At 42.2% G+C, this 20,875-nt stretch overlaps 1 protein-coding gene across 4 annotated transcripts in view; it reads right to left on the bottom strand.

Annotated features, from left to right (window-relative positions):
• Positions 1-435: 435 nt before the first annotated feature.
• Positions 436-20,875, bottom strand: part of CDYL (chromodomain Y like) — a 133,898-nt gene continuing 113,458 nt past the window's right edge. For all 4 annotated transcript variants that reach the window (XM_024552281.3, XM_024552282.3, XM_045189088.2 and 1 more), the window contains exons 5-7: positions 16,151-16,361; positions 2,344-2,487; positions 436-1,082 (exon numbers count right to left, since the gene is read on the bottom strand). In XM_024552281.3, coding sequence (XP_024408049.1) covers positions 924-1,082; positions 2,344-2,487; positions 16,151-16,361 — 514 coding nt within the window. In that variant the 3' untranslated portion in view covers positions 436-923. The remainder of the gene's footprint in view (positions 1,083-2,343; positions 2,488-16,150; positions 16,362-20,875) is intronic.

Genomic DNA, 20,875 nt, shown 5'->3' with positions numbered 1-20,875 from the left:
GCAACAAGAAGCATTGTAGTTATTTTTTCGAAAGAGTCAGAGAAACTATTTAAATCCCACTAAGACTAACTTATAACTTAGATATTTATACTTAAGCTATTCAGTGATTCACTAATACTGCAAAATGAGCTTTCTTCTAGAGAGACAGTGGTTTCTTCATGTTAACTGGGTAAGAACCTGACATATTAAAAAAGAGAAGGGAAGATCCAAGAGGTGGTGGAGCAGATGGAAGCTACACTCACTTCCTCCCAGGATCAACTGGAATTACAACTAAAAAAGAAGGAAAAATCAACTGATTTTCTTCTTCAGCATAAATCTCAAGCATACTTTAGTTTGGGGGAGGGGGGTATGTTCATCAGTGACTTTTTATCAGAAATATCCAAAAAGGTTGTGTCTTACTTTTAATTTAGACTTTTCATCTAAGGTATCTGTACCTTCTTGGAGACAAAAGCACATCTTAGATTTTTCTATATCTCTATATTTGGGGCAGGGGAAGTGAGGCTGTGTAGTACCTCTTTAGAGTCTGTCCTAGAAGGAAAAAATAAGGAAAACAAATATTATCCCAGACTTTTCTGCCACCCAAACCAGCAAAACACACTTTCCTTTTTTATACAGTACAAGCCAAAAATAACAGAAATTAGGGATTCAAAGAGCAGTCTAGAACTCACCATTATACTGTCATACTTGTGTAAATATTAAGTATAAAATAAGAACATTTGGACAAAGGAGTTTTGTAGTTATTTATTTTAAAGTTACAGTACTTAAAAACTCCTTGATAATAAATAGCTTGAACGTTTCAAGACCTGCTTCCAAGCATGAGCTAAGGGTGAGCATGTTTCAGGTTGTGAGGATGGATTAGGGCACCTTGGAGCCCCAGATGTTCTGTTCTACAATTCCAGTGTCATCAGCAGGCAGCCTGCCAATCAAAACTCATCGATCTTCCTCTGCAAGTATTTTAACATGGAGTCCATGCCCTGGGCGGAGCCCCAGATTTTCTTCAGCACTTCACACTCCCTCTCATTGGCCTGCTCCAACTCCATCTTCATGTTACAGCGCACAAGCGCTTTGGATTCCTCAAGCACCTGGACCAAACGACATGCAGTTAGTTACCAGGGTGTGTGTCTGGAAGCACCAGCTCCTTTTCACCCAAGTTTATGAAGGGAATTATCAAACTTGAACAATGGCCTATCAAAAAAACTACCACACATTTTTCACAATATACATCAGGTTTAACATATGTATGAAGTGTATTTCACACTAGATATCAGATAAATTCTCAACTTGAATGTGGTTGGAAAGCTACTTTGAAAGACAGCTATGCTATCCACACCCTGCTCTTTCCCAACATCAGGACTGGCTTTGGCCCCATGCGGGGCTGAAAAAACCTCCCAAAACATTAGCTCTTTGGATGCTCTAAGAAACTCCGAGAATGGCTGCTGAGGGGATTTCCCAACCAAAATTTAACTTTAATAATGATGGTTGTTCATATGTTTGGGATAGCTTAGAGCAGTGATTTCCAATCTTTTTCATCTCATGACACATATAAACTAATTACTACAATTCTGTGGCACAACAAAAAAGTGTATTTTTTTCTGATGGGGGGGGGAGGGGGGGGAGGTCTGAACCAGTCACAGAACTACTACACAGCGTAGGAGCAGAGACAATGTTCTAAAGGCAATGAATGTCCTGCTGGAGTGTAACTTGGAAGGCCACATTTAGTTGCTTGGATGTTAAAATAAAGTAACCAAAATAATTTTGGTTTGGTCACACCAGACAGCTACTGGGTTGGCTCTTGTCATTTTTTAATTGGACAGTCTAAGGGAACAGAGCTCAGTGCCCCTGACTACGTAGTCAGGTACTGAGTGTTTTAAATTCTTGTAGCAATAAATGTGCCTGCTGTGGCATATTGGTCTAAAATCGCTGGCTTAGAGGTGAGTTAGGTCAGTTAATATCAAATGATATTTTACTGAATAATTTGGTAATGCAATTTTGTTAGAAGATTAAATATCATCCAGAACATATATTAAAAAAAAGAAAATTAGGTCCACCATGGGTGGTGGGGCCTGGAATAAGTATATGGAAGAACTTTGAAAACAGCAGGAACTCTATACAAGTATTTCCTGTTGATTTTTATAGGGTATTTTTAAATTACTAAATTTGAGATTGAAATGCTTTCCTTTTAAGTCTTGGGCATTTGCAAAGGGAGGACAAGGTAAGCAGATCTGAAGCAGTGGCATCCATTACGTCTCCCATCAATATTTCCCATGAAGTTGGCTGTGCAGGGAGGAAACATCATGGTTAAAAAAAAAAAGTCACACATGTAAGAGAATGAATTTGACGTACAACTGGATTGCACGAGGCAAGCTCCTTAATGCGAACCATGACTTCCTGGGTGAAGGTCCCAGGCCAGAACACCTGCGAGACCAGGCCTTTCCCGCATGCTTCCTGTGCTGTCAGCTTACGGCCACTGAGCAACATTTCATTTGCCTGAAAGAAAACAGAGTTGATACCAATGTGAAATGTGAGGGGGAGGCAGGTGGAGAAGATGCAACCCAGAAATTCATCCTGAAACTTCAAACCAAGGATGGGCATTTGAACATGGCAGCTCTGGTAGCGACTCCCTGCATACCCTCCAGGGTTGCACCCAAAGTGCACCTTTCTAGAGCCTGTGCACCGAGGATAAACCTGGCAAGGCACAATCAACCACACAGATGGGAAGTAACGCATGGGCCAATGATTTAAAAAAAAACCCGTAAAAGACGTTATATTTTATGATGTAATATAGGCTCAAATAGACAACCAACAAATCTAATTAGTAAAGATCTTTGTGTTAATTTGAAGTTACTGGCATGTGTCTCTCTGCCTCTAACTCCCAACATGTGAACTCATTTATTAAATGAAACAGTTTCTTGGCAAACTGAGGCATAAGCAAAGCTAGAAAATTTGCAACTTTAGGGATCTGAACCAGTCACAGAACTACTACACAGCGTAGGAGCACAGAGACAATGTTCTAAAGGCAATGAATGTCCTGCTGGAGTGTAACTTGGAAGGCCACATTTAGTTGCTTGGATGTTAAAATAAACTATCCAGGGCCTAAAGGCACCTGCACATGACCACTATCGTAGTCTGTTTAAGGAGGGTCTGACTACAGTTACTTCACGTGACTCAATGGAAGTTAAAATTTTTTTTTGTTTAAAAAAATATAAACACGTATATGCAGTTGATTTTGTGTTGGGCTGTACCGCACTTTTGAGGTCTTGGTTGATACAATGTGCATGGATTTTTACATCATTCCAATGCCAGGCTCACAGAGGCTGAAATGAGGAAGAAAGGGGAGAATATGCAACTGACGAAGAAACTTTGCACTCTTCTAATGTGACAATTTCCTATCTTGCATGGTTAACCTTCCTGAAAATTCTCTCAGCTGATATAGTACCTGTACATTTTCTGCACACGCATCTAGACGGATAACTGCATGTGAAATGCACAGCTTAGAGTACACACAAAAGAGCTCACAAAGCAGGCTCACCACCCTTGCACACAGGCAGAGGTGGAAAACAGGGTCTTCAGAAGAAGTAATGTAAGAATTCTAACACTCACGACTCACTTTAGTCCCGAAGTGAAGCCTGCTAGCCATTAAGATAGTTCTTCTAATGGCAGATCCAAATGCAACGAAAAAGGTAATTGGACTTCCTGATGAAATGACTTGGTGGGAAGTGCTTTATGGCGACAAAGAATTTTTACTTCCTTGTTTGCGTTTCTTTTACTCTGAACACAGTGAAGACAGCACCACAAGTATATCACTTAGGTTGAGTGTCTAAGTATGTTCTCAAGAGAAACTTGAACTACAAGGTCTTAGCTTGGGTAGTGATAAAGAGCAAGCATCCTTCCTGTATTTCTTCTCCAGTGCCTCCATGGGTCCCTCCTCTTTTTTCTCCCAGTCACTTCTTTGAATGTATTTTTTTTTGCCACCCAGAGGTCAATTTACAGTCCCACCTCTCTTCTCTTTTCTCCTGTCTTTCATTCCCTTTTCTTGATTCTCTCAGGCCTGGTGCCAGCCAGCTGGGGCCAGCAGCCAACCATAACAATCTTGTCCTCCAGTCCGCAAGCTGTCCTCGCCGCCTATCTACCTCCTTTTAGAACCGAGCTAACTCCCAATTGGCTGTAACTGGAGATTCTTTCCCTACTCAGTTTTCTAAATCTCAGATGGCTGGATGTGCAGGATATTTCTCAACGTACCCAAAGGTATGAATGGTGGGACTAACTTAAGATTGTTAATGTTTTCTCACATAAGTACAGGAAGTGAGTTGGTTTAAAGTATAGTTATCAAGTAAAACCATTAGGAAAAAATTTTAAATTCCCTTCATAAGATCAGTAGGATTAAATACACTCAAGCTGAATGGGCATGTTCTCATATACTTAATTTCCAGTAGTTTTAAAATGAGGTTTCAAACTTCTTTCCAAACAGATTTGCAAATATACGGTCATTGAGAAATTTATTAGCTGCCATTTTATTCCAAGATGGACAACTGAACAAGGGACTAAATGTAGACAAACTCACAAAAATACCCAATGTGACCAAAATTGTCCAACTGTTTTTAAGCAGTTACAGTGTAACTAGGCAGACAAGTGATAAATGCCAAAGGCAAGTTCAGCTAAATAGATCACATTAATATGTGTGGTGAGGAAACCTGATCGGCTCGGGTGGGAGGGATCAGGAAGCTTCAAATCTCAAGGGGGCAGCTTGGCAATGGCTCTGCCACATACTTCCTCAGAGCCTCCCACCGTAAACTCAGGGTAAGGATCTCAGGACCGAGAGCTGCCAGGCTTACAAATGGCAGGCTCCTGAGTGTACAGGCTCAGAAGTGGTTCTTAAGACAGGACTATGACTTTGCAGTGTCTAGCTCAGAGTGGGAATTCTCTAAATGGTTACTGGGTGCAAAGAGGACTCAACTGTAGCTTATACTCCTAAACTCACTCTCATAGCTTGTGACTACAACTTGGCTTCAAGATCTCCCTGCAGAACACACAGCAGGAAAAGGATAGTTTTCCCCGTTTGTTTTACCTGTATGTTCTTTTTATCCTGACCCATTTAGCTTATGTTTCTGCAGTTTTATACGTAGCAAGTGGGGAAAACCAAATCAAACTTCAATCTTGCCTTCGGCTACTGAAACGCATATTCATGGAAACCTCACGGAAAGAACTGCATCATTTGGGCAGTCACTTCCAACAAGAATTGTCACAGTACAACTCACCTCAACAATGTTTATTCATATTTTATATGGAGACATGAGATTTTAGTCAGATACTCTAACCAAAAAGTGCAGAATTTACATTGTTTGCCATTTAGGCTCTTTGTTCCAGGTTTAGTGCAGGATTTCTCAAACTGGGCACTAAAGACATTCTGGCAGGATAAAGACACTTTAGTGCAGAGGATGTCCTGTGAGTTGTAGGGTGTTAGCAGAACCCTTGACATCTACCCAATAGCATCTCCTCTGTTGTGACACTACCATCTCTAGACATTGCCACGTGCTCTCTATGGGTGAAGGATAGGGCAGACTGCCCTGGTTAAGAACTGCTGCTCCAGTGGCACCAGAAAATCACAAGGAGAAATGAAAAGACTTACCCAGTGGGGTCAAAGCCGAGTGGAGAGCAGGCAGGCACTGATTTGTAGTATCATCATGGTACTTACGGGTCTTTCTGAGCACGCTGAACTAACTCCAAGAACTCACCCCTCAGCAGCATTTGGCCCAAGGGCTCCACTTCCAAATTGCCTTTGCCCAAAATGTGTTTAAAAATCAAGTTTGTTTAATACTTTCCCTAGATCTACCTAGGTCATACAGTGAAAGGACAGAATCCCCATTATTTCAATCTCCTCAAGTAACTCAAAATGAGCGTAAAATGATTTTACTGGTGATGAATCTTTACTTCTGGAATATGCAGTAACTATTAGGAAACTATTTTACAATTATTATTCAAAATAAACTTAAAAGTAATTTTCTTGACAACAACTCTCTACCACCAGATTCAGGTACTGGTAGGGGGATGCAGTGCAGTGAAAACGACAAGACAAACAACCTAGCCGTGTCTACACTTCACTTATAAAAAATGGAGACCACTCAGGGTGAACAAAGATATGTTACCCAGACCCCACAGCCCAGGAAGGACTTGCTGCCCAGCAGCCAGGAGTACAGTCAGCAGGCAACTCATGGCCAGAGCTCTCCAGGCTGCCTCGCCGGTGGGCTGACACTTCTTGGGGCTGCTCTATCCAATGGCTGAGTGAAGTAAAGGCACCTGGAACAACTGTGATGGACACCGATGTCCCAGATCCCCCCACGGGCTCAGCTAAGGCTTTATCAGAGCTGCAAGACAGCTCACCTTCACCCTCTACCCAATCCTGCGTCCTCTTTGCCCTGCCACAGAGGTTGACACCTAATCCATGTCCTGCTTGCCATAATCCACCCAACCTCTGCTTCTGTAGAAATTACCTTGTGACAGGTGGGAGCAAAAGCAGTGATGAAAAGGATTTATTGTTTCCTAGCTGGCTGGCATCGAAGACCTTCCTGGACTAGAAAGTGCTAAAATTCTCACAGGTGATAGGACAATAACTGCCAGTTGCTACAGACACAAGCAGAGGGGTTGCTGGGTAGCAAGATAGCATAGAAAGAGAAAGCGGAGACACACACCCAGACCCAGAACTCATTAGTCAGAGTGGCCAAGCTCCAGACAAGGTTGATCACCCATACACAGAAGGTCTGTTTGACTGTGTGAGGACAGGAGACGGAAGGATAAATGTAGTACGGGGACTTCTGGGTTGATGCCCCCAAACACTGAACCCTAGACTCCTCTGACCCCTGAGCCTGCATAAATGGCCCCTTCGTCCCCATTAAGAACAAGTATGCCCCCTTGTTTGAAGACAATGCAGAAATCTCTAAGACAGCATCGATTCCCTTAAACCCTGACCATCTCCTCTCTTGGCTATTAAGTCTATAACTAGCTTCTGCCCCCAGAAGAGCTGCATGACATAGCCAGAAAGTGCTGGTGGAGCTGGGAGAGAACAAGGGACTGGATTTTGAGGGTTTGTGACCAGGGGGAAAACCAGAGTTGGACAGGGGAGCCTAGTGATGAGGGAACTCTCCTAAACTACAAGATTTAACATGTTGGCAAGTGTCCCCCCCAGGAGATGGTGTGGCATTTGGGATGGCTTCTAGACACAGGGAGAAAATAGTAATGGACCAGGCTAAGTGAAATTGAAATGCCAGAACTGCTGTGGCTGACACTGGAGAGGGTGGGACAAGGTGCCATGAGGAACTTACAGCAAATGCCTCAGTGCAAGTCCCTGGGATTCTGAAGCAAGACCGTGCTTTCTAACAGAGAAGTATATGCCTTTAAAAAAACCAATTCTGGTGTGCTTACTGAGCCTACAGAGATAGAATACCTGACCATGAGACACCAAGGGAAATGTCCATCACAAGCTGAGTACTATCAGGCCCATCAAGGCCTAAGGGTCAGGCAGGGCCAGTGGCAGAAGCACAGCTGGGATCAAACACAAACACCAGAGAGCAAAGATGAGGTGGCCTAAACCCACATATCACCTACCACTGCTACACCAGTGCCCAGACTCAGTTACCATCTATGGCTGAATAGGCATCCCCTATGATTGAGCTTGGCTTATGGGTGGGCCTGTACCAAAGAACATGGGAAAGAAATGCTCTGAAATGGGGGATGTGCCTGTCATTCACCTGGTGTATAAGTTGATCAGGGTTAAAGTCCACAGTGACGAGGTAGGTGGTGAATGGTTTGGCTGGCTTATCACGGGCCTAGAAAATTGGGACACAGAAGTATCGGGTGGAAGCACGTAGATATGTGACTGGGAAGGGTGTTGATGGCTGTGCCATGTCAGGGTCCACCAGATAACACCCACCAGAAAGACTCCACTACACAAGAAAGCTGACATCAGCCAGTCTTGGTTGCTGGCCACCTCAGTGCTGGAGTCCAATGGCATGGGCTGACTTGTCAAGGCTGATTCAGCTACTGATGTGGCTGTGCATGAGGCTTTCCAGTAGCAGACACCAATGCCAAGCTACCTGCGCAGCAACATTCCTGAGACCAGCACATCGAGCACAAGTTGACCGATTGCGCAGGAACACATGCTTACTCTGGGTTTGGGTCTGCGTTCCTGTCTGCAGGTCTCCAGGCAGCCCCACTCTGAAGCTTATGGGGTGTCTGGACCACTGGCATGAGATGCCACAGAGCATAACACCAGACCAGAAGATTCCCCTCACAGCAAAGAAGGTGCAAGAGTGGACCATGACCACAAGGTCCTCTGGCAGAGTTACATCCAACACCTGCAGAAGCTGCTGGGTTGACGAAGCACTGGGTTGACGAAGCACTGAGATAACCAGAGTTTGGGTGGAGTACCGGCTGGCGGGTACACTCCATGAGGATGGGCACTGTCTTCCAATTCACAGTTCACACAGTGCAAAGACCTTGATATTGCACCATGTCCACAACGGGAAGAAGACACAGGCCTGGGAAAGAAGGAGTGGAAGCAGGGGTGGCTGCACTTGTCTCCCAATGATCTACTTACTGAGGGACATTGTGCTTCCTCTCCTCGCATCTCTGGGCTTTGCTGTCCCAGAGGGGGCACATTTGGCCAGTGGACACAGTAAGGGTCCCAATGAACTTAAAATAAACACTGCCTGAGCACTTGGTGTCTTTGAGCCCAGGGCCACCAGGCAGGGAGGGGATTTGTGGAATCCTGGGACCCACCAGGAGCTTCTCCCTTCCCATGCCAACTCCAGCTGAGCAGGACACAATGACCAGGCTTCTGGCCTCTTAGGTACCAGCATCTTACCACTAGGGCAGCCACTGAGGCCAGCAGAGGGGGGCGGTCTAAAGTAGGAAGGGATAGGGTGAGGGAGGATTGACATCAGCTTTGGCAAGGCAGATGCAGTTTAGTCATATTAAACCCTCTCTTCTTTTACATTTCTTTATTTTGAACTTTCTGTTTCAGGAGTAACTTTAGACTTATTGAAAGGTTTCAAAAGCAGTGCAGAGAGTTCTTGGCAACCTATCACCCAGCTCTCCCTTAACATTTAACATCGTACCAGTTTTCCCACTGCTGTCCTTTCTCTGACCCAAGGTCCCAGGAAGCCACCCTGCACCAAGCTGTCAAATCATCTTAGTCCCCACAGTCTGTTATACTTCTTCGGTCTTTGGGCGAATTCTCCGACCCTAGCACTTTGAAAGGGCTGACCTCAGTGTCCATAGACTGGGCCACAACCCAGGCTTGCCTGGCACTCCCAGGATGAGACTGAGGTGATGCACCTCTGGCAGGACTCCAGCAGAGTGATGCCATGTCATTCTCAGAGCAGCACAGGAGAACAAACCTAGAGCGATAGGTCTTATTTCTGGTAAACTTCAATCATTAGTAAGGTGGTGCCACCAGGCTTATCCACTTTAAAGTCATTTTTCTCCAGATGACATGATAGTGGACATGGAAAATCCTACAGACTCCACCAAAAAACTACTGGACCTAATAAATGACACCAAGAGAACAGCTGGATACAAAGTCAATACTCAGAAATCAAAGGCATTCCTGTATACGAACAACGAAACAGCAGAAACAGAAATCAGGAAAAAAATCCCATTTGATATAGCAACAAGAAAAATAAAGTACCTAGGAATAAACCTAACCAAGGAGGTAAAAGACCTGTACTCAGAAAACTACACAACACTGAAGAAAGAAATTAAGGAAGACACAAACAAATGGAAGCATGTACCATGCTCATGGATTGGAAGAATTAACATCACCAAAATGGCCACACTACCCAAAGTGATTTATAGATTCAATGCAATCCCTATTAAAGTACCCATGACATATTTCACAGATATAGAACAAACATTTCAGAAATTCATATGGAACCATAAACGACCCTGAATAGTTGCAGCAATTTTGAGAAAGAAGAACAAAGCAGGAGGGATCACAATACCTGGTATCAAACTGTATTACAAGGCCACTGTAATCAAAACAGCCTGGTACTGGCATAAAAACAGGCACATAGACCAATGGAACAGAACAGAGAGCCCAGAAATAAATCCAAGTCTGTACAGTCAATTAATATTTGACAAAGGAGGCAGGAGCATAAAATGGAGCAAAAATAACCTCTCCAACAGATGGTGTTGGGAGATCTGGACAGCTACATACAAAAAAATGAAACTCGATCACCAACTTACGCCATACACAAAAATAAACTCAAGGTGGATAAAAGACTTAAATGTAAGTCGTACACCATAAAAGTCCTAGAGGAAAACATTGGCAGGAAAATCTAAGACATTCCATGCAGCAACATCCTCACAGACATGTTCCCTAAAGCAAGGGACATAAAGGAAAGAATAAACAAATGGGACCTCATCAAAATAAAAAGCTTCTGCATGGCTGAAGAAAACAGCACTAAATTACAAAGAGAACCGACAGTATGGGAAAACATATTTACCGATGTATGATATCTCAGACAAGGGCCTGATCTCCAAAATATATAAAGAACTCACACAACTCCACTCCAGGAAGAAAAACCACCCAATTAAAAAAATGGGCAAAGGATTTGAACAGACACTTCTCCAAGGAAGACATACAGAGGGCCCAGAGACACATGAAAAGATGCTCAGCATCGCTAGCCATCAGAGAGATGCAAATTAAAACCACAATGAGGTACCATCTCATACCAGTCAGAGTGGCCAACATAAACAAATCCACAAACAATAGTTGGAGAGGATGCGGAGAAAAGGGAACCCTAGTGCACTGTTGGTGGGAATGCAGATTGTGAGGCCACTGTGGAAAACAGTATGGAATTTCCTCAGAAAACTAAAAATGGAACTGCCCTTTGACCCAGCAATTCTGCTGCTGGGATTATACCCTAAGAACCCTGACACACCAATCCAAAAGAACCTATGCACCCCAATGTTCATAGCAGCACAATTTACAATAGCCAAGTACTGGAAGCAATCTAAGTGCCCATCAGCAAATGAGTGAATCCCAAAACTATGGTATATTTATTTACACAATGGAATTCTACGCAGCAGAGAGAAAGGAGGAGCTTATATCCTTTGCAACAGCATGGATGGAACTGGAGAGCATTATGCTAAGTGAAATAAGCCAGATGGTGAGGGACAAATACCATATGATCTCACCTTTAACTGGAACATAATCAACAGAAGAAAAAAGCAAACAAGAATACTGGAACCAAGATGGCGGCGTAGGTAGACACACTGCGCCTCCTCGCACAACCAGAACTGACAGAGAATCGAACAGCAAGGGGGACCAACACCAAGGAAACAGAAAATAATCATTCATCCAGACTGGTAGGAGAGGTGGAGACGGGCACCGGGGTGGAGAGGACTCGCGTGGCTGTGGCAGGACTGAGACTGGCGGAGTGTGGGACAAATGGCGCAGGCAGTCCGAGCACTAGCAGACCGTGCGGTCCCACATTTGCACAGATAAACCCAGAGGGCCGGACTCAGAGTGGCGGAGAGTGGGGCAGGCAGAGTGGCGGATAGCACCCTGCGGCACCACATTCGCCCACAGATAAACCGGACAAACGGCGGGCAGAGAAGCAGACCGCTGCGCAACCCAGGGCTCCAGCTCGGGGAAATAAAGCCTCAAACCTCTGATTGAAAGCGCCCCTGGGGGTTGGGGCGGCAGGAGAGACTCCCAGCCTCACAGGAGAGGTTGTTGGAGAGACCCACAGGGGCCTAGAGTGTGCACAGCCCGTCTTACTCGGGAACCAGCACCAGAGGGGCCCAGTTTGATTGTGGGTAGCAGAGTGAAAGACTGAAATACGGTGGAGAGTGAAGCGGGCGCCATTGCTCCCTCTCGGCCCCTCCCCCACGTACAGCATCACAGCGCAGCGACCAGCATTACCCCGCCCCGGTGAACACCTAAGGCTCCGCCCCTTAAAGTAACAGACGCGCCAAGACAAAAAAAAAAAAAAAAAAAAAAAAAAAAAAAAAAGGCCCAAATGACAGAACACTTCAAAGCTCCAGAAAAAATACAACTAAGCGACGAAGAGATAGCCAACCTATCGGATGCACAGTTCAAAGCACTGGTTATCAATATGCTCACAGACTTGGTTGAATCTATTCGAAAAACAGATGAAAAAATGAAGCCTATGCTAAGAGAAACAAAGGAAAATGTACAGGGAACCAATAGTGATGAGAAGGAAACTGGGACTCAAATCAATGGTGTGGACCAGAAGGAAGAAACAAACATCCAACCAGAAAAGAATGAAGAAACAAGAACTTGGAAAAATGAGGAGAGGCTTAGGAACCTCCAGGACACCTTGAAACGTTCCAACATCCGAATTATAGGGGTGCCAGAAGGAGAAGAGGAAGAACAAAAAATTGAAAACTTATTTGAACAAATAATGGAGAACTTCCCTAATATGGCAAAGGAAATAGACTTCCGGGAAGTCCAGGAAGCTCAGAGAGTCCCAAAGAAGCTGGACCCAAGGAGGAACACTACAAGGCACATCATAATTACATTACCCAAGATTAAACGCAAGGACCTACATCCAAGATTACTGTATCCAGCAAAGCTATCATTTAGAATGGAAGGGAGGATAAAGTGCTTCTCAGATAAGGTCACGTTGAAGAGGCTCATCATCACCAAGCCCTTATTATATGAAATGTTAAAGGGAGTTACCTAAGAAAAAGAAGATAAAAAATATGAACAGTAAAAATGACAGCAAACTCACAGTTATTAACGACCACACCTAAAACAAAAACAAGAGCAAACTAGGCAAACAACTAGAACATGAGGGTTGTCAATAAGGGAGTGGGAGGGGGAGAGGGGGGTAAAGGTACAGAGAATAAGTAGCATAGATGATAGGTGGAAAATAGACAGGGGGAGGGTAAAAATAGTGTAGGAAATGTAGAAGCCAAAGAACTTATAAGTATGACCCATGGACATGAACTATGGGGGGGAGTGTGGGAGGGAGGGGGGTGGGCAGGATGGAGTGGAGTGGGGGGAGAAATGGGACAACTGTAATAGCATAATCAATAAATATATTTAAAAAAATTAAAAAAAAAAAAAGAAAAAAGAAAAAAGCAAACAAAATATAACCAGAGACATTGAAGTTAAGAACAATCTAACAATAGCCAGAGGGGAGTGGGCAGCGGACAGTGAGGAGAGGGGACTACAGGAACTACTATAAAGGACACATGGACAAAATCAAGGGGGAGGGTGGAGGTGGGTTTGGCTGGGGTGGGGTGGAGCAATGGGGAGAGAAGGCATACAACTGTAATTGAATTAAAAAAAAAAGGTCACCTTTCTCCATCATAAGTAATGAGAGGACGCAAATATCCTTTTTCTCACTGTAACTTTAACATCCAGGTGGTTCTTGCCTGCAATAGTCATCACTGTCTAACCCTCCTCCTCTAAGTCTCCCCCAGAAGAGTGGCCTCTAGAATCTGGAGGAGCTTCCTCCACACTGTATTAAGAGGCAGATCCAAAGGGACAAGGGATAGACACAGGGATGCTCCGCTGATAACCACTGCAAAGGAGGTCAGACAGACAGATGTTAGCTCCTGTGGGGACTCCTCTGCTGCAGAGGAGCCACTGGTCCGCCAACACAACGCTGTTCTCCAACAGCTCAAACTCACTGATGATGGACATAAAGCCATCAGCCATTTTGGTCCACTGTGGGACAACTATTGACACCGCCTATGCCCCAGAGCTCCCATGGGGTGGCTGGAGCTTTGTCAGGCCAGCCTCATAGTTTGACTTCTTCCCTGTCCAGCCCTATGTCTTTCCTGTCCCTTCAACAGGTGGTGGCTACCTAACAGTTTTCCTACTTGCCAAACTGTACCTTAGTATCTGCTTCTGGTGACATTACAGAAATACCTCAGAGATATTGGAGATTTGGTTCCAGACCATCACAATAAAGCAAACATCTCAATAAAGAGATTCACACAATTTTTTTTGTTTCCCAATGCATATAAGAATTATGTTTATACTACACTGTAGTCTATTAAGTGTGCAATAGCACATGACTAAAAAAACAAGAACAATGTATATGCCCTAATTTAAAAACACTTTACTGAAAAAAAAAAAAAATGCTAACTATCATCTGAGTCTTCAGCAAGCCATTAACCTTCTGTTGGTGGAAGATTTTGTCTAAGTGTTGATGGGTGCTAACTGCTCAGGGTGGTGGTTCCTGAAGACTGTGGCAATTTCTTAAGCCAAGAATGATGTTTGCCATGGATGACTGACTGTTCCGTTCATGAACAAATCGATTTCTCTGTAGCATGCAACGGTATTTGACAGCATTTTTCCCACTGTAGAACTTCTTTCAAAATTGGAGAAAATCCCAAACTCTATTGCTGCTTTACCTACCATGTTCATGGGATATCCTAAATTCTTTGTTGTCCTTTCAACAATCTTCACAGCACTGTCACCAGAAGTATAGTTCATCTCAAGAAACCACTTTCTTTGCTCATCCATAAGAGCAACTCCTCATTCGTTCAAGTTTTGTCAGGAGACTGCAGCAGTTCAGACACATCATCAGACTCCACTTCTAGTTCTCTTGCTATTTGCACATCTGCAGTTACTTCCTCCACTGAAGCCTTCAGCCCCTCAAAGCCATCCAGTAAACTTCTTCCAAATCCTTATTAGTACTGTTGTTTTGACCTCTTCTCCTGAATCATTAATGTTCTTACTGGCATTTAGAATGGTGAATCCTTTCCAGAAGGTTTCAATTTTCTTTGCATGGTTGCTATATAGCCTTACAAAATGTATTTCTTAAATAATGACTTGAAAACCAAAATTACACCTTAGTCCATGGGCTGTAGAATGGTGGTAGCAGGCATGAAACAACATTATTTTGTTGTACATCTCCATCGGAGCTTTTGGTTGACCAAGTACATTGTCAAGAAGCAGGATTATTTTGAAAGAAAAAAAAATTTTTTTAAGCAGTACGTCTCCACAGTGGGTTTGAAATATTCAGTAAAACATGTTGTAAAAAGTGCTATCTTCTAGGCTTTATTGTTCCGTTTATAGGGTACAGGTTGAGCAAAAATAGTGCAATTATTAAGGTCCCAAGGATTTTTTGGAATGGTAAATGAACACTGGCTTTAACTGAAAAACACAGCTGCCTTAGCCCCTAACAAGAGAATCAGCCTGTACTTTGAAGCCAGGCATTAACTTCTCCTGTAGCTATGAGAGCCTTAGATGGCATCTTGCTCAAATATAAGGCTGTTCCATCTGAAATGGTAATCTGTTGCTTGGTGTAGTTGCCTTCATTAGCCTTCTTAGCTCAGTCTTCTGGATAATTTACTATAGCTTCTAAATCAGCACTTGTTGCTTTGCCTTGTACTTTTATATTGTGGAGATAAACTTCATGAACCAACCCCTCTGCTAGCTTCAAACTTTTCTTCTGCAGCTTCCTCTCCTCTCTCAGCCTTCATGAAACTGAAGAGAGTTAGGGCTTTACTCTGGATCGGGCTTCAGCTTAAAGGAATGTTATGGCTGGTTTGATCTTTTATCTAGAATCCACTAAACTTCCTACATATCAGTAATAAGTCTATTTTGATTTTTTATCATTCACATGTTCACTTAAGTGGCACTTTAAATTTCCTTCTAGAACTTTTCCTTTGCATTCACAACTTGGCCAACTGGTGGAAGAGGTCTATCTGGGCTTTCAACATGCCTTGCTCACTAAGCTTAATCATTTTTATCTTCTGATTTAAAGTGGGACATGTGACTCTTCCTTTCACTTAAAAGAGTAGCTTTTAGGGTATTAGGTAAAAAAACACTTTTCAAGTGCAAACTGTTATATGGATTACAAACTGGGTATTCACCAACAGTGGATATCAGTGTTAATTATGCGGAGCTATAGATTCCTCACTGAATAAGGTCCTTCTCTAGGAAATGATGTAAAACAGTGCCCATAAATGTTCTATGAACCAATATGAAAATCCTGTGTGATTTCATGAATTAAGAATGTAAGTTAATGAACAAGAACTGAATTACAAGTGTATTTGATGAAAAGTCCCCACAGAATGACACCCTGTATATATTTAGAAAACCAATAACCAAACTAGATTTCTTCAGGAAGTTTTCTAGAATTATTTTTAGAAAAGAGGTACTCACAGATGCTCCTCCCATAATCTTGGGAAACATAACGGTGGAACAGCCATCTGGACTCTGTCCGAAGGTAGTATAGGGTGTTTGAAACCAAGCCTTTTCATTGGCCCAAACCACATCACAAAGAGGCAATATGGATGCTCCTAGTCCAATGGCTGGGCCATTTACTGCTACAATAATAGGCTTCTTAAACTGAATGAAAGTATTCACGAAGTTTCTAAAATGAAAGATAAATGGGGAATTACTCAAAATATTATGTAGTTGAGCAACAAAAAATCCACTGTAACGGAATTCTATTTACCAAGATGCAAACTCTGTGGAAATCATTTTGAGTTGAGATTTGTTGAAGGCCTTCCCTGTGCGCTATAAAGGCTTAATGACATACTGGCTGCCATGTGAGAAGTGGCTGTTACCACAGGACTTATGTGAAGATCACAGGTAATACTCAGCCAGAGGCTGCTCTTGTATCTGCAGTGGGGCTCTGTGACCAGCATGTCTTTTTCCTCAGCCTTCCTTCCTTAAAGACATAAGAAGCCCAACAAACACCAGGAGCTTCAGAAGACCAATCTAGAAGTTCTTCCAGAGAAAACTTGGCACAGGGCATACTATCAACATTACCCAGTGTTGAACAAAGACTAGAGGATTGGGGTCAGGAATCACGGGACTGGGATCTGAACTTGATACGTGATTTTAGATAGCTCACGGGTTATTTGGAAACAACAGATAGTTCCTGAAATTATACAGAACTAGAATGAATGCCTTGGGGGATGTTAAGACAAGAAGCTTACAGGCTGGTTTAAAATACAAGATTCAAACAACAGCAGAAATCAGACACCATTTTGTATTCCACTGTGTGCTGCAGAATACAATTATAACAGGGCTTCAAAGGAGAGCAAGACTGAGGGTAGGGTGGCCTTTGCGGAGTATGTGTATTTTAATAAAACCGAGCAAGACTATTTTTAGATTTGTTTTAGGATTCTGGGTTGCTTTTTAATTTAGGCCAGACTGGTGCCACATCATATTGGGAATGTGCATCATCTATCCACCACGAGAATCCCACTTTATGCTCAGAGATTACTTTTAGTTACGCTTTAACATGATGAGGAAAAGGAAAAATACACACCAAAAGAAATACCAAATAATTCCTTTAAGGCAGACTGAATTCTAGATTAGAATCACAGAATTCTAAATTCTATCTTTGGTACCAAAAGTAACAATCTGGGTGTTCTCTACCATCCAGCAATTTAAAAGCTACAGCAATCTGTTCAGATTATCTCTGAAAACCATGATTTGGTATCTTAGTGCCAACCTCCCACCCCTGCCCGTAGATAAAAAGGGTCACATTTGCTTTTTTGGAGGAAGGTAGGTTGGGGAGGCGGGTGTGTGTCTAACAGGGGAAAGGAAGGACTGCAAAATCTGGCAGTTTGCAAACCTAGTTCCAGGAACTGTTCTCAAAGGAGCCCATAGCCACAGACTTCAGCTTGGCCCTTGAGGTCCACCGAGGCTTGCTGGAGCTTTAAATTTGGTGAAAATAAAATCATATGAATGAAAGAGTTGCACTAAGACTTTCTAAATAAAAGAGCCTGAGGTACTGGTAGAAAGATCACAGTGGGTTTTAATGATACAGAGAGAGGCAGACCACCTTTTAAATAGGGCCTTGGAATAGTTGTAGATGATCTACAAAGATACTTCAGTTTTATCACCTTTTGAGGATTTTGGGTCAGTACACACGAGGAAATATATTTTCTCCACTTAGTTACTGATGACTTTGACAAGAAAACTGTTGAATTAATCTCCATGATATAAGGTGAATTTTCAAAGCATGTCTCTCCACTTCATTTACCTCATATAGAATATCTGGAGACTATGGATGGGATGGTTGATTAACGTAGAAAAATGATCAAAATAGTACAATAAATTTGATAGAGAAATGGTAAAAGGAATTAATTATGCCTCATAGCAGTGTTTTCTCATTTTATATGCTTGGATAAAAGAAAAAGTTTGCTTCTAAAATAGGTATCACAAAAATCAAAGCTTGTATTTTTAACAAGCTGGAGAAATATTTTTGGAGCTGTGTTCCCCCTCCCCCCCACCCAAATGATTCTATTTTAATTTCTCTTGGAATGATAACTCAATCCGAAAGTACCACTGTTTCTGAGAAGGGTATGAGCTAGCCAGCGCCCTCTGGAGTAAAGGCTGTTTGCTCTTTCCAGAGAACACAACCTGACCATTCTGGAGTGTGAGCTCTAACATGCCAGAAATGAGCACGACCCAGAGACACTGGTTTTGTTTAAGAACACAAAAACAAAACATAACTTTATAAAAATGGTCTGTTTAGTATAAGCTTCCCAGAGTCACAAAAGCTTAGTCAGGTGTGCTCTATGGAGCCACCCCACTACCAGAGATGGGAGCTGCCTTCAGGCCTGGGGATGAAGCTCTCAGGAGGCCAGCATTCAAAGAGGACCTGTTCTCCTTGCTTTTGCAAGTTATTTTAAAACTTAAAATCAAAACTCATGGACATTTAAATGTGCTCAATGCAACATACTGAATTTAAATTCAGTCATTTTTGACTTATCTGCAAATTGAGTTACAGGCTGTGCCAGGTATGGCAGGGAAAAGAGAGTTTATTTGCCACAAAGGAAGTTTTAAAAGACATAATTAAACAAAATCAAAATTCTATCCATTCTTTTGAAGAACGTTTACGACTTTACAGACATCACCAAAAGTTAAAAAATCACGTAAAAACAATACTCTTAAGAGTTATTTGGGGAAAACGAAGCAACTAGAATCTGATGTCGTAATAGTTCACTACCACATCTCAGCTGAGCTCTCTCTTCATTTTGATTATATTATATAGAGTAGGACTAAACGGAGCAATCAGGTTCTAGGGGCATGTTTACTCACTGGCCTTGTTCTCTCCCCAGTCTGTCATCACCTCACTTTGTGTTGGCAGAAGATGCCTCCCTTCTGGGGAGAGAAGGCACCTTGTCTTTCAGTTCCTTAAGACTTTTATCACTAATGTGCTGCATATTTTTATTAGAACTTATTTGCAAACTGATTATCACCAGCAATTTCAGTAACAGCATTTAGTGGCAAGAGATTCCTGACGAAGTTAATGTTTAAATCTAATCTTACTCCTACTTTTCTTTTGGAAACTTGCTACAATTCTTTGCCCCAAAGTTTTAAGAAATCAAGACAAGATATCAGAAAAACAAAACATATACAAAGCAATAGCTTTATGTGTATAGGCCAATCTTATACATATAAAACATTTAAATGCAAATGAGCAAGAATAAAAGTTAAGTGAATCTGGTGTAACTAATTTTTCTTAGTATCCTGCCAGAGTACATTAAGAAAAAGTCACATCGACAAAAATATATTCATTTAAAGAAGAACCAAGTTTCTCTAAAATAGTATTTGGCTTTTTCCTAGAATATGAATTCAGTTTTTGTGGGGAGTAAGGAAGAGTGGCACAGGAGTGGGAGGGTTAGAAGAAAAAACGGGAATGGGTAGATGATGAAAATAAACATTTAAAGTTACCTAGTTCAACAAATGAGATCACTGTTGACATTATCTTTCCTCTGCTTTTCCTAATCTCAGCAATTCAAGCCTTAGTCACTGTCAAGGGCAATTCAACCCTGGAGGAATGAATGGGCTGGGACTAGGGTTGAGGCACCAACAAAATTTAAAGTGCTTTGGAAAATGCTTACAGGGTGAAGTGAGCCAGGATTGAGAAGGCACTGGCTGGCAAATTCTATTTTCTTATCATAGCAGGTCTCCCCAAATCACAGTATTATGTGTAAAGTCAGTGTGCTCTTACAGAAAACATACAATCATAATATGAGGCATGTTTTGTACCAGAAAAATTTAATTCATGTAGTTCATCCTGAAAGGCTGGAATGGACTTAATTATTTAGGAGACTAGAAAGGACACTTGAAATGAAATTATAAAACTTCAAAGTATTTTTGATAAACAACTACTATATGACAGTCTAAAAAATGGTAACATCAAAAAAATTAAGGAATAGATAATGCTGCGTATGTGTGTATGTATAGTATGAAAAGACATTAATTTTGGAAATCGTTAAAAATGTTACAAAAGGCCAAAGCAATGCCCAAGGTGTGGTGATCTGTCAAGAGAGATGCCCCGCCCTGCTCCAGGCCTAGCAAGAGAGAAAAAAGCACTTCCCCGGATCCTGACGTGCACCTTTAAATGGTTTAGGGGGCCATAAAGCTGTGCCCACAAGGTCACTGCTTAGGGACTCAGCCATGTGGAGCCCAATAATTATCAAAAGAGACTCAACTTCAACTCTCCCACTCTACCTAGGGATTTTGGAGATGATTCACCCAACTCTATTGCCATTTTGCAAATCTGTGATTCTGTAAGTTTTCATCTTCCCGTAAATTTCAGAGGGTCCTTAGGAATATATTATCTCAGAGAGGTGTGTAAGGGAAGTACGAGGGTCTTCTAGTTGATTTCTGGGCTTCATTCAATAAAATTCATCTCTGAAAAATTAGGTACTTTAAATTATACATATAGTGATTAGCATGAGAAGTGAGGGATATAAACAAAATATGTACCTAGATGTGCTTACAACAGAATTATGTAGTTCTAGGAAAACTTTTTTCAACTGTTCAGATATCACAGTGGAAAAATTTCAAAACAAACGTATCTGAAGTCATACTGTTAAATGAAAAAAGTGAGTTGCAAAACACCACCATATAATCCCA

The sequence above is a fragment of the Desmodus rotundus genome, chromosome 3, assembly GCF_022682495.2.
Source record: "Desmodus rotundus isolate HL8 chromosome 3, HLdesRot8A.1, whole genome shotgun sequence".
Taxonomy (NCBI): domain Eukaryota; kingdom Metazoa; phylum Chordata; class Mammalia; order Chiroptera; family Phyllostomidae; genus Desmodus; species Desmodus rotundus.
This window is presented reverse-complemented; position numbering and strand designations above follow the sequence as displayed.